General features: G+C 58.8%; 1 protein-coding gene across 1 annotated transcript; it reads right to left on the reverse strand.

The window, feature by feature from the left end:
* Positions 1-4,667: 4,667 nt before the first annotated feature.
* TAT (tyrosine aminotransferase) lies at positions 4,668-10,563 on the reverse strand. Its single transcript, XM_066637637.1, has 11 exons — positions 10,329-10,563; positions 10,107-10,211; positions 9,565-9,632; positions 9,201-9,359; positions 8,692-8,830; positions 8,352-8,404; positions 7,931-8,083; positions 7,234-7,362; positions 6,483-6,566; positions 6,171-6,269; positions 4,668-4,811 (listed from the first exon to the last, which is right to left on the reverse strand). Exons 1-11 carry the CDS (start codon positions 10,561-10,563, stop codon positions 4,668-4,670), a joined length of 1,368 nt encoding a protein of 455 aa, XP_066493734.1.
* Between the last annotated feature and the right edge of the window lie 1,516 nt (positions 10,564-12,079).

Below are 12,079 nucleotides of genomic sequence, written 5' to 3' on the forward strand. Positions count from 1 at the left end.
CAAAAGCAAACCCTCCTTTTCTTCCCAGAGGCAGTCCTTCATCTCTCCTCCCAGCTCTTTCAGCCACTTCTCAGAGGACCAGGTTTCCAGACCACTCGCCATCACCCTCCTCCAAACAGGCTTTGATCAGAACTGTCCATAGTGGAGTAGGGGATATCACAGGCACTGGGCCAGTTTTCCTGCCTCAGGACTAGTCAGTGAGTAAGACTAGAACCCGGGCCCCAGCTGCAACACTTTGCACGGGAAGGCTGTTTGGAAGGAATTGTGCATTTGTGCTTCTAGAGAGCAGAGCTCCCAGTGATGGAGATGACCCTGCACAAGTGAATTTCTTAGTACAGGGAAGAGTGACTCATTCCATTTGACTTGCCTTTCACCACAAGTCCTCTTTTGTCTCTCTGTTGTACGTGGCCTGTTGTTCCTTTTTGTAAACTTCCCCCTGTGTTTCAAAGACTATTGCCTAGCTGGTATAAGTCACAAGAGCTGGGCATTATTTGCCTTCGGGGATCCCACCAGCCCGCTCCCAGACTCCTTTCAACATTAGCCAAATCAGACTGTATACGTACAGAAGCTAAGAAGGGGGATTGGCTCAACAAGCCGTGGGTCCCCCCACACACACCCAAATGCCCTTCAATTCACACAGTGGCCTCCCCCTGACTTCTGCAAATCCAAAATGTGGTGAGCAAACGATCCCAGGACGTTGTAGCCTCACCCTGTTGCAAAAAAGAACACCTGTAGCAGGCTACAAATGCAGCTCAAGTCCTACCTCTGCCCCCCACTGCGCCCACCCATGTGAGCCATGTGGAGCCTGGCAAGGACATTCAGGACCGTCCTGGGCCACCTCCCAACCAGCCAAGGCCAAGGCTGGTCACCTGGCGGTTGAGAAAGAGTGTGTGGTGGTCTGTGGACGCACCCCACAATGTCCCTGAACAGGAGCAGCAAGCAGCCGCTCTCGCTCTCGCTCTCACAGTGCTACAGCCCCTTGATCCTGCCCCTGCCCAACCCTCTAGTCGCCACAGCACCCCTTTCTAGGGGCTTTCTGGGGCTGAGCAGAAGCGAAGCTCTCAGTCAAGAGGGATGCCCCTGGCAGCATCCCCCCCTCCCATGCTGGGTTCCCATCTGCCAGTCTACACCAAGGACCAGACAAGCCATGACCTGGGAAGATGCCCCCCCAGACCTGTTGCCCAGGAACGCAGGCAGCTCCTGGTGGCTTCCAGACCCACAATGACAAGGGCCCCTGCTCTGACTCTGCTGGCCTCCCCCCCCCCCACTGCCTCTGTGCTGGGTGCAGAGTTGCCCTTTTCATGGGGAGCGGTCATGGATTCCCACCCCCATCCACTCTCAGGCCCCTCTTACCCCGCATAGCTGTATGCTCTCAAGCCTTACTTCTTGTGCTGCTTTGTTCTCAGCCAGCCTGCTGGGTGCAGAGCCACCGTCTGCTCATCCACCCCTCCTGCCTCTGCTGCTCCAGGAGTCTCTTGCAGTCACCTCCAACCCAGGACTGGCTATAAGCAGCAAGAACAGCCAGTCCCTCCCTAGTGCTGAGTCCCTGCCAGGCAACTGGCAAGAGGAAGGAGGACAATGCACAGGGGCCGGGCGGGCATCAGGGGAAGGTGTGCACTGGGCAAGGCAGGGAGAGGCAGCTGGCCAAGTCACCCTCCACCCTGAGGAAACCGAAGATGCTGTGGCCTGTTGAGGACTGGAAGGGGAAAGGAGGAGGGGAGGTAATCAGTCCTGAGGCCCAAAGGTGGCCAGGCTGCCCAGCTATCCAAAGCACTGGCAGGCAGAGCTGACTCCATTCCAGCACCATCATGACCCAGGGGTCAAGTCTGGCCAGGGGGAGCCCCAAGGCCTCTGGCAGGAGCTAGAGAAGGAAAGCAGAAGCACCCCCCCCCCAAGCAGCACTGCTTGTCCCCAAGGTGAGCCCTTGGCCAGCATGTCTGCCCCTCTTCCCCCCCCCCCACGCAGCCTCAGGCCTTGGAGCCCACACTTACTGAATCTCCTCCTGGCAGGACCCATCAGGGCACTGCACTGTCTATGTTGCGTATGCACACCCCTACACCCCACCTGTGCCCCTCAGGCATCTGCCCCCTTCCTGGGGAGTCTTATGTGAGAGACACTCATCTGCCAGGGGGCAGCATGCTGCAAGGGCAGCTCAGCTGGCATGGGGCTGAGGTGTTGTGTCCCTGGTGAAGGGCCATGCTCCACAGCAGTGACAGGCTGCCACTTGCTTTCCTGCACTTGGCTTCGGGCAGGAGTGCATGGGGTAAATGCACATGGGTGCATGTGTTGCAATTGCTTGAGAAAGGCAGGGGTGTTGTACACACAGGGTCACCACATGCAGCACTCACATTTCTCCCCCCTCTTTACCTCGGTGGCTGTGGGCCTTTTCTAGCCCCCACCTAGCTTGGCAATTGCTCTCTTAATGGGGTGGGAGCAGGCCTGGGGGCCGGGGGGGGCAAGACAGGGGCATACAGAGGCACCCCTTCTGGGACACTTTCCCCTTCCCTAGGGCAGACTCCTGCAGTGGCATCCGTCTCCTTCAGACAACATCCTCCTGCTGAGAGACTGGAGAGCAGCCAGGCCTGGTCTGGGCAGATAGAGTACCGAGGGTGGCTGCTGAAGCCATGATAGATGGGCAGGAAGGGCTCCAGTGCTTGGCCCCCTCTGCTGGGGTGTGCCAGGTGCTGGGGATGGGGAGAGAGTGAGGGAGCAGAGGGGGGAGCACAGCAGCTGCCTGCCCACTGGCCAACACACAGCCAGCCTTCAGAAAGGCCTGCCTCTGGTTCTCAGCACACACATACACACATCCTGGCTTGTGGCAGGCTTCTACTGCACTGTTCATGAGCTGGTCTGAGGCTGTCAAGGGATGTGAGGGTTAGGGTTCCTCTCCTTACTCCTCCCAATCAGTTGCAAACTGCAGAGGGGCCGTTGGGGGGGCTGCACTGAGGTCAGGAATCACAGGCCTCTTCAGAGACTATGGGAGAGCCTGGAACTGGAGACACACACTGGTGTGCCGGGGTGGGGGGCAAACCGATTGAGTTGGAAGCTTCCAGTCCCTGCCCCAAGTCCAGCTCCCAGAATGGTGCTGCAGCAGGCTGGGCAACATGGTCCTACAGACAGGCCTGACCTCTCCCTCCCACTGAGACGTGCCAGGACTTCTGTTGAACTAGGCCAGTGAAAGGGGGTTAGGCAGGGCAGGGTCCCCTGAGCCCCTCTGCGGCTGCCACAGACACACACTGAGAGCTGACGGCATCCACAGGGCCTTATCAGCCCCTCCGTGTCAGGCAAGGAGGGCCAGCAGCTGGCAGGCCGCCAAGCAGGATGGTGTTCACTGGGTGGAGGCCGAGAGCCATGGCCTTGAGCGTTGCTGCCCTCTGCCACAGAAGCAGTATGTGACTCGCATAATTGTCTGGCAGCAGGTTGGCCATGGTGAGTCCTGCCCCACCTGCTGAGCCTGTGTCAGGCTCACGCAAACCTTCTGTTAGCCACAGGAAATCCGCCAGCCAGGCTGTCAACATGACCTGGGTGAGGCCAACCTGTGAAGGCACTAAGTGTGGGCTGCTCAGTCCTGAGCTTGGTCTGGAGCAAGCCCCATGCATCCTCTGGGGGCTGGAGTGGATCTTCTGTCCAGGTTGACCACAAAAGGGTACAATTATGCCCTTGGGGACAATGGAGGGTGTGTGCCAAGCAGCTGTGGCACAGGAGCACAAGGCAAGTGTGGTGGGGCACCAGGGTCCTGTGCCCCCCTTGCAAGGGCAGACCAGAGAAATGGGGGGGGGGGAATTGAGCCCTTTGGGTCCCTTGTGGCAGGTCAATAAGGCAATACTAGCAAGAAGAAATGCAGAGTTCTGAGGTCACTGAGTGAGGGGTGCAGAACCTTGCTGCCCCCTCAGCCTTCACTGGCTAAGCACAATGGGGGGGAGTGAGGGAATGCACGTTCAGAAGGGGGGCCTCTGGTGGCCCAGGATTCTGGTTTCCTCCACACACACCCCAGCCCTGGCTGGTCTCACACCTGCTGAGGCAGCTGGTGCCCATTCTGGGCAGGTGCAGGCACCAAAAGCTGCTGTCCAGGGTCCCTGAGGGAGGCAGGATGAGGGAGGGGCAAGAAATGTGCACACACTCACAGCACATGGAGGCCAGTCTCAGCCAAAGGGCAAACAACTTTTCATGCATTTATTCATACGAAAAATACAATAACTTATGATGAGCTTCCAAGAGGCACAGGAAAAAGCAGGCCTGGGGGGAAGATGGGCACTGCCAGGCTGGGCAGGCGGGCAAGGGCTGCCTCTGCAGAGCAGTCAGCCAGGCACTTAGCTCTGGGTACCAGCAGCTGGTGGTGGGGAGAGGTTGGGCCTCTCCAAGCTCTGTTGTCGTCCTCACCGTCCTGCAGAGGATGTCAGGGCCACCTGTGGGGCTTCCCTGATACAAGCTGGCACTGGCCTGCACAGCAGGAGTGTCTCTCTGCGCTCCCTCCAAGTAGTGTCCTGCGCCTAGGACGGTGTCCCGCCCAGGAACCCCCGAGGCCCTTCAGAGACTGCTACAGCATATTGGAAGGGCACGCTGGCCAGGGTGGGCTGGGGCAGAGGCCAGTATGGCACAGCACCGGGGGGGGAGGGGGGCATGACTCAGAGAGGTGGAGTGGACGCAGCTGGGGCAGAGGCCCCTGGCTACTTGTCACATTCCAGGTCCTGCACTCCTTCTCCGCCCTGATAGTGTTGCTCACAAAACTGCCGGATACGCTGGCAGGCCTCCACCATCATCTCCTCTGGCACTGTGATCACCACACGGAAGAAGTTGGGGTATTCAAAGCACTGCCGGGAGAAGTGGGAGAAGACTGGTGAGCTGGGACCACCTTCCTCCGCAGTTTAGCCTCTGCCTGTGATGCTCTGAACGAAGGGCCCACTGCACCTGCCTTCCCAGCCTAAATTCCCCCCCCCCCCCCCGCAACACCTCCTGTCATGAAAATGCCAGGCCCTACCCTGGGTGGCCCATGGGAGGGGCAGAGAGAGGGACTGAAGCAGTAGGCCAAGCGGGGACTCAAGTAGGGGTCTGCACTGGCCAGGGGGCAGGATCAGCACAGGCCAACTCTGGGCTGTGTGCGCAGGGAGGCCTGCCAGGGAGGAGCAATAGGATACATGGTCCTGAGGATACATGTAGGATACAGTAGGATATATGGCTCCCAGAGGCCACTGGGAAATGCAGGAAGCTGGTCTGGACAGGACCCTGGCCTGAGCCAGCAGGGCACTTCCAATGTTCTCATGCCTGCCCCTGTGGCCAGCAGGCAGTGGGGCAACTGCTCTCTGCACAGCCCCAGGCCTAGCCAGACCACAGGCAGGGCCGCTGAAAGAGCCCTGGAGAAAGAGCTGAGCCACTTCTTTCCCAAAGCACCCTGAGGGATCCACGTGTGCTCCACAAGCTGCTGATATTCACCCCTAGCCCAGCCCAGTCCAGCCCAGTCCACCCCATGAGGTATAGCTTCCCTTTGCCCAGCGGTCATCCAAACCGTTTGCATGGAGAGGTGAGTACCAAACAACTTGGTGTGGGCAAAGAACAGTTTGGACTCTCAGTTGTGTGTCTGAGAACTGGGCTGTTTAGGAAAGCACAGGGCCCCTTCAGCCCTCCTTATAGGAACTCCTGCCTCATTTCCTGCCACGGGGGGGGGGGCAGGGGCGCCCTGGGGCACCTCCCAAGCAGACAGGCTTGGACTGCCTTGTATCTACTGCTGAGGTCTGTAGCCCTGAGAGATTTGCTCAATAGGAGACTATGGCAGGCAGGAGGGATGGTGCAGTGGGCCATGGCCTGTGTGCTGCTTTGGGGCCAAATAACCAGTGGGGGTGCAATTTCTGTCAGGAAAACGGTGCCTGAGAAGAGACGGCTCTCACACCATCTTGGCGCTAACCTGCCAGTCTTTTGGGTGTCCTGCGGGGACAGCAGGTTGAAGGGCTCGGAGGACACAATGATGGATCTGGCAATGGGCTTCCCAGCCCTTCACACCCCTCTCCTCCCCGGGCTTCAGGCACTTTGCCCTGGCATCTCTTGTGGTGGGTCAAAGTTTCTCGCCACCCACAGCAGGAACCAGCCACAGGAGGCAGAGGCCTGAAGGCAGGACAGGAGGAGCTGAACTTCCAGCCCCGCCCCCCCCCCCCCAAATCATCAGTCAAGACACTCACCGTGGCTGGCAGGCAGAACACTGACTGCTCCGCGATGAGCCGCTCTGTGAACTCCACATCATTCTCAAACTCAGGGAACTGTTCCATCTGAATCCCCACCTGTGGTAGCCGGGGGGGGGGGGGGAGGAAGCTGTGTATCAGAGCAGCAGCCGGAGCTGGGCCAGTTCCTCCCCCTCCAGGCCCCCAGTGGCCCAGGCCTGGCTTGGTGGCCGCCAGCATGCAGAGCACTGGGGAAGGGGCACAGGCCTCAGCAGGCAGGGGACTGTTTCCTAGGCACTGCAAGGCTCATGGAACAAAAGGTCACTTGCTCACCATGAGGTACATGGCCCCCGAGGGCCGGACAGGATGCAGCCCACAGACAGTGGAGAGTGCATCATAGCACAGGTCAGCGTTGGACTGGAGGGGACAGAGAGTGGAAGCGTCAGCACTGGGCCCGAAGCCGCACTGGTGTTGCTAGGCCTGGTGCTGCTCACCCCATAGAGCTCCCAAGCCAGGCTACGCAGCTCAGTGAGCAGTGGAGGCACCACGGAAAGGCGATCTTCACCTCTCCAACAGCAACACATCGCCCAGCAGAGATGGCAGAGGCCCTGGCAAGCCTGTGTGCTTGCCGCTTGTCCAAGTACCCAGTGCCTTGCCTATGGTCCCCTCTTGGTCCTTTGGCTGCCCTTCTTGAGCTGGGTTGTGCCTGGAGCACAGTCACAGCCACAGCCGCAGTCTCCACAGTGCATTCCTGATACGTCTCTGCCAGCGCCCCCCTCCCTTGCCTGACCTCCCCACTGCTCCCCCAGCATTTTTGCTGTTTCAGGTCATTCACAACTATTGCCACTCTCCACAACGTGTCTTAACCACACTGTCCTCAGGCATATTGGGGAGGAGCAGGGGGGCCAGGTGTTAGGAAGCCCCCCAGCTCCTCCTCCCGTCCTGAACCAGTGTAGTTACGGCAGGGAAAACAACCTTGCTGTGCCACTGCCTGAATGAGTGGGGCACCCCGCTGCTCTTTCAGGATGCTGAGGAGTATAGACAAGAGGTGCTTGGAGGAGCCCTTAGAGGGAGGTGAGGGTACCTTGAGGAAGCTGAGGGTGTTGTGGTAGAACTCCGGGGAGGTCCAGCGAAGGATGCGGCCCAGGGCTCCCTGGACCACTGTGCAGGGCCCCAGGATCCGCTGGCTCAGCCTCAACAGGCCGTCTCTGATCTGGAAGTGAAGGGGCACAAGAGAGCTTGGTGGGGGGGGGGGCATCTCCTGGCTCAGAAGCCAGAAGCAGACTGCAGTTGCTTGCGCCCAAGCAAATTAGCCATTCTTGCCTCAGCCTGCTCTGTTTGTGTGAGATGGGAGGGACCAGGACTAGCCTATGTGGCACAGGAGCAGGTTCATAGCCTGGAGACCTCCAGGCCGAGATGGACCGGACAGGAGGAGACCCAGGGACTTGCGGTCATTAGAGGCAGGGAGGGCAGAGCCTCCCCTGACCCTGGTCACCCCCCCGCCCCAAAAGACCCAACAAGTAAAAAAAAGTTGTGTCCAGAGGCCTTCTGAGGGCTGGAGAGGCCACATGCAGCCTCTCTGACCCTCACAACACCTTCAGACACAACTGGAAGGGTCGCATCCAGAGGGGCGACCACAATGGGGCACCACAATGCTTGTGTTTCACCAGCACTAAAAGTTATGGCATGGCTCTGAGGTGATCAGGCCAGTGCCTTCCACCTGCCTTCTGCCCCACTCCAGCAGCTCCTGGGCAGAGTAGGGCAGGTACCTGTTTGCTTACCTCCTTCCCAAAGATGTCCCTGCGGTCATGAATGAGGATCCAGCCCATTCGCCAGCCAGGCACCAGCCAGCGCTTAGCCAAGCCTCCACAGGACAGAATGGGCACGTTGGTGCTGAGCTTCGCCAGGGACTCATATTTGCAGTCCTCAAACACCTGCAAGCAGAGGAGGAGGAAAGGAGTGAGGGGCTACAAGGGCCAACTCCACTCAACCCTCTCCCAGCTGGGCTCCAGGAGCTGTGTGAGTAGAAGGATCTTTGCCGCTGGGAACGTCCTGCGCAGCTGGCTCTGGTTGCTGGTGATATAGGCTGGCTGTACTTGTGACCTCAGGCAGCCATGCCTGGAGTCAGCCAGCCCTTGGCAATTGGATGGGTCCAGGGCAGAAGCACGACTGCACTGTTTCACTTTCCCACACAGCACTTACCATCTCTGCATAGATCTCGTCAGCCAAGATGGGGACGCACTGCCTGGAAGCCACTGCACCAGTTAGAGGAAGAAACTCAGTCAGCCACCCAAGCCGAGGTGTGGAGGCCCAACAGACCTGCACAGCCACTGCCCAGCCCTAGGGCCAGGCAGATCAGAACAAGGCCCTCTGGGATCCTCACATGCCCAGGGCAGAACAAAAAAAAACAACAACAGAAACAGCATGCAGTGCCCAAACAGGGGGAGGCTAGAGGAGCTGCCCCAGGGAGCCAGCAGCACCTGCAGGCCCTTGGCAACAGAGGTGCTCCAGGACAGGTTCCCGGCACCTGCAGAGGGCTCACCTGCCAAGATCTTTTGCAGGTGGCTCTTGCTGAAGACAGAACCACATGGGTTGGATGGGTTGTTCACAACCAGACAGGCGGTTTTGTCATCCACCAGAGACTCCATGTGCTTCAGGTCCACCTCCCAGGACTTCTCTGGCTAGTGGGGAGACAAAAACCGAGTGGGGAACACCTTCCAGTCAGGCCCCTGGAGGACAGCTGTGCCTGCCCTGGACCTGGCTGGGGTGTCAGAGGCATCCCAGAGCTGGGAGGGAGGGAGGGGCAGCAACCCACCTCCCCTTCACCACCCTGCCTCAGTTCTGGTTTGGGGGCCCAGCCCAAGGATGTGAAGGGCAGGATGGAAGGAGGTTCTCCGGTCTGGAGCCTTGGTCCCCACATAGCCCACACAGAGCCTCTCCCGGACCCTTCTTTTCCAGCCCCAACAGGTGGAGAGGCAGAGGGAGGAAACCTCTAGGGGTGGTGGGCTGCCTGCCTGCCTGTAAAAGGGAGCAAGCGGGACCCAGGCTTACCAAGAGGTTGTAGTACTTGACTTCGATACCCATAGAATGAGCCAAGGTCTTGTAGAGTGAGAAGCCCGGGCGTGGCACCAGGATGTTCTGCCCAGGGTTGGCCAACACGGCAAGGGCCAGCTCAATGGCCTGGCTGCAGCCGCTTGTCAGAATCACATCCTGCAATGGGGGGGGGGGAGCTTTGATCAGGGTGCTTTGCTCCAGGGGGCACCCACAACAAAGGCTGACCCAGAGCCAAGAACACCAAGAAAGTGATAATTGTGTTGCAAACCTCCCTCTGGAGTGGGTGAGGAGCAGTGGGGGCACCCTTATGCCCCCCCAAAGAGCCCCTGCCCCATTCATCTGTAGGAGCAGGATCCATTACCTGAGCTTCCAGGGGCGCTTCTGGGCAGCTGTAATATTCTGCAACTACCTCCCGACAAGAGTGGTAACCTGGGAGGGAGGAAAGAGTGCAGTAAATACCTGCTGCCTTTGGGAGAGCTTTCAAACCCCAGACAGAGAACTTTTTGTTGAGGTTGAGGGGATTCCCCCAACCCCAGGAACTGGCTCTCTTCCACCATGTCCTGTGTCACGTGGCTTGACTCCGTGACTTGAGCCACCTAGATTTGTCCCCTATGATGTTTCCCAATTCTTCAAGCACCTCCAGAGTGAAGGCTTTTTTTGTGGGCAGGGACTTTGAGTCCTTACAGAGAAAGGCTCAAGGACCCTGAGGCCTTGCCCTTGCCACAGCAGTGCCCTGCCCTTTCCCCCTAAGAAAGTGTTGTGTCCTCTCTGCCCCTTGGCATCCATAAGCTCCTTCCTAGGAAACACCAAGGGGAGCCTCCAGACTCTGCTTTGCTGATGCCAAGGGCCTCCTTCCCTGCCTGGACAGATGAGCCACCTTTCTGGCTGCAGAGAGACACTTACCCACTGAGGGTGCGTATCCATTGTACCGTCCCAAGTCAAGAGCTTCCTTCATGGCCTGAGTGACCTCATCATCTGTGGGGAGGTTCCCAAACACTGTTGGGTCACCTGCAGAGAACCGGAGACTGAGCTAACTCTGCTGCTGGCTACAGCAGAGCAGCCTTTGTGCAGCCCTAGCATGGCCCCTCAGCAGCCTGCCCCTGCCCCGCCACCCCCACAGCTTACCTATGGACAGTGAGATCAGGGGCTTCTGAGGGTTGGGCTCCACTTTCATGCTGTCTACAATGGCTCGGATGGGGTTGAAGGTCCTCTTGGACATTTCAGAGGCCCTGACTGCCCAGTGGGGCTTGCGCCCCCTTGTCTTGCCTGCAGTGGGGCCCTTCCCGTTGAGGTTGATATGAACATCAAGGATGGAGGGGCGGCCCGTGTTGCCGTTCACTTGGATCAGGTATGACTCCATCTCTGCCCAGGGGAGCCTGCAGAGAGCACAGAAGGAGGCGCTTGACTCCACTCAGTCCACAGAGGCCTCTGCAGCCATCCCTGCAGAGTGCTGGCTGTGGACAGGTCATCCTTCGCCTGCAGCTGGGGCAGCGGTTTCCCTCTAGCAATGCTACTGCACTGCCTGGCAACTGGAGCATCAAACATGCTGGTGATGCGGGAGGGATCTTGTAACCAGAAGCCTGGCCTGGGTGGGTAAAGCCTATTTGCCCCTTCCGACCAGTGGGGTATGTGAGGGGGAGTCAATGGCAGGGAGTTGCTATGTGGGCAGGTGGACCTGACTGAGTCTCCATTGTCACCATCGGGACATAAGAGGCGGAGTGAGAAATCTAGAATCTTCAGTTCATGTCTTGCCTCTGCTCCTCACCAGGAGGTGGTAGACAAACCACTGCTCTTGTGCTCTTTCTCTCAGCCTCAGGTACAATTTGGAGGTATAAAATTGGGCTACCTAGGTGGGCTGTTGTAAGGACAAGTAAGATACACAGTGCCTGTGGCAACAGTGCCTCCTTGCACAATCCAGAAAGGCAGCCTCCATGCAGACTAACTCTGAGCTCCAGATTGAGGAGGGGCCTTGGGAACAGTTTCAGGCAGTTGATCTTTGCACTCCTCATAGGCTCCAAACAAAACACGGTGGAGCAACAGGCAGGATGAAGAGCAGGAGGCATACACAGCTGGTCAGTTGTGCTGACGACCAAGGCAGAGTCTCCAAGAGGCATGCTGGATCTAAGGCAGCGCCTCAGGAGCTGGAAAAGTGGCACCAGCTGCCTGCCGACTCTGAGGGTGGCCCCTTTCTCTGCCCCCACCAAAGGAGTGCAAGAGCTGCAGGGCTGTAACAAGGGGCTCCACTACTGCAGCTGCACCTGCACCTACAAGTTGCCTCAGCGAGAGGGTGCCCGGCTGGGGCAGAGAGGCCAAATGGTTCCTGTTAGTGACAGCTGACTCTCTGGTGGGACCAGCCCAGTCCTGAAGCTCAGAGCCCTGCAGGCTCTCTTGCCCCCCACCCCATATCTGCAAGGTCAGCACTCTGCTACAATTTCTCCTTCCGCTGCTGATATGAGAGCCCAAGTACCCAGAGAGTCCAAGGAACCCCTTGCCCCAGAGACTCCCCTCCTGCCCCAGCCAGGGACTAGAGGCCCCTGGGGAAAGGGGCCCTTTTTGCATCCCTAGCCCACTGAGCCCAGGTCTCCAGTTGGGAGGGGGGCTGCATCTGATGTGGTTTCCAGAAAGCTGTGTCACACACAACACTTGGGCACCGTCAGCGGAGGAGAGTCCCTGTGCAGTTGCGGGGACCCGCTTCTCTCCTCCAGGGGCATCAGCCCAGCACTTGCTGACATGCTGGTCCCCCAACCATGGAGAGGTACTGCAGCTCTGACTCCCTCCCCCCCCAGCTTCCTGGCACTCCAGGGGCCAAGCACATCAGGTGCCCTACCTGATGCACCCAAAGAGGTGGCTGCAGCTCAGCACAGTGACCAGAATGG

The sequence above is a fragment of the Tiliqua scincoides genome, chromosome 9 (assembly GCF_035046505.1).
Source record: "Tiliqua scincoides isolate rTilSci1 chromosome 9, rTilSci1.hap2, whole genome shotgun sequence".
NCBI lineage: Eukaryota > Metazoa > Chordata > Lepidosauria > Squamata > Scincidae > Tiliqua > Tiliqua scincoides.

Excerpts from the sequence above, each read along its gene's own strand:
- TAT (XM_066637637.1), bottom strand. The coding sequence starts at position 10,563 with ATGGAGTCATACCTGATCCAAGTGAACGGCAACACGGGCCGCCCCTCC. Across the intron at positions 8,084-8,351 it reads ACGAGATCTATGCAGAGATG|GTGTTTGAGGACTGCAAATA; the intron begins GTAAGTGCTGTG and ends CTCTGCTTGCAG. Across the intron at positions 6,567-7,233 it reads ACACCCTCAGCTTCCTCAAG|TCCAACGCTGACCTGTGCTA; the intron begins GTACCCTCACCT and ends TGTCCCCTCCAG.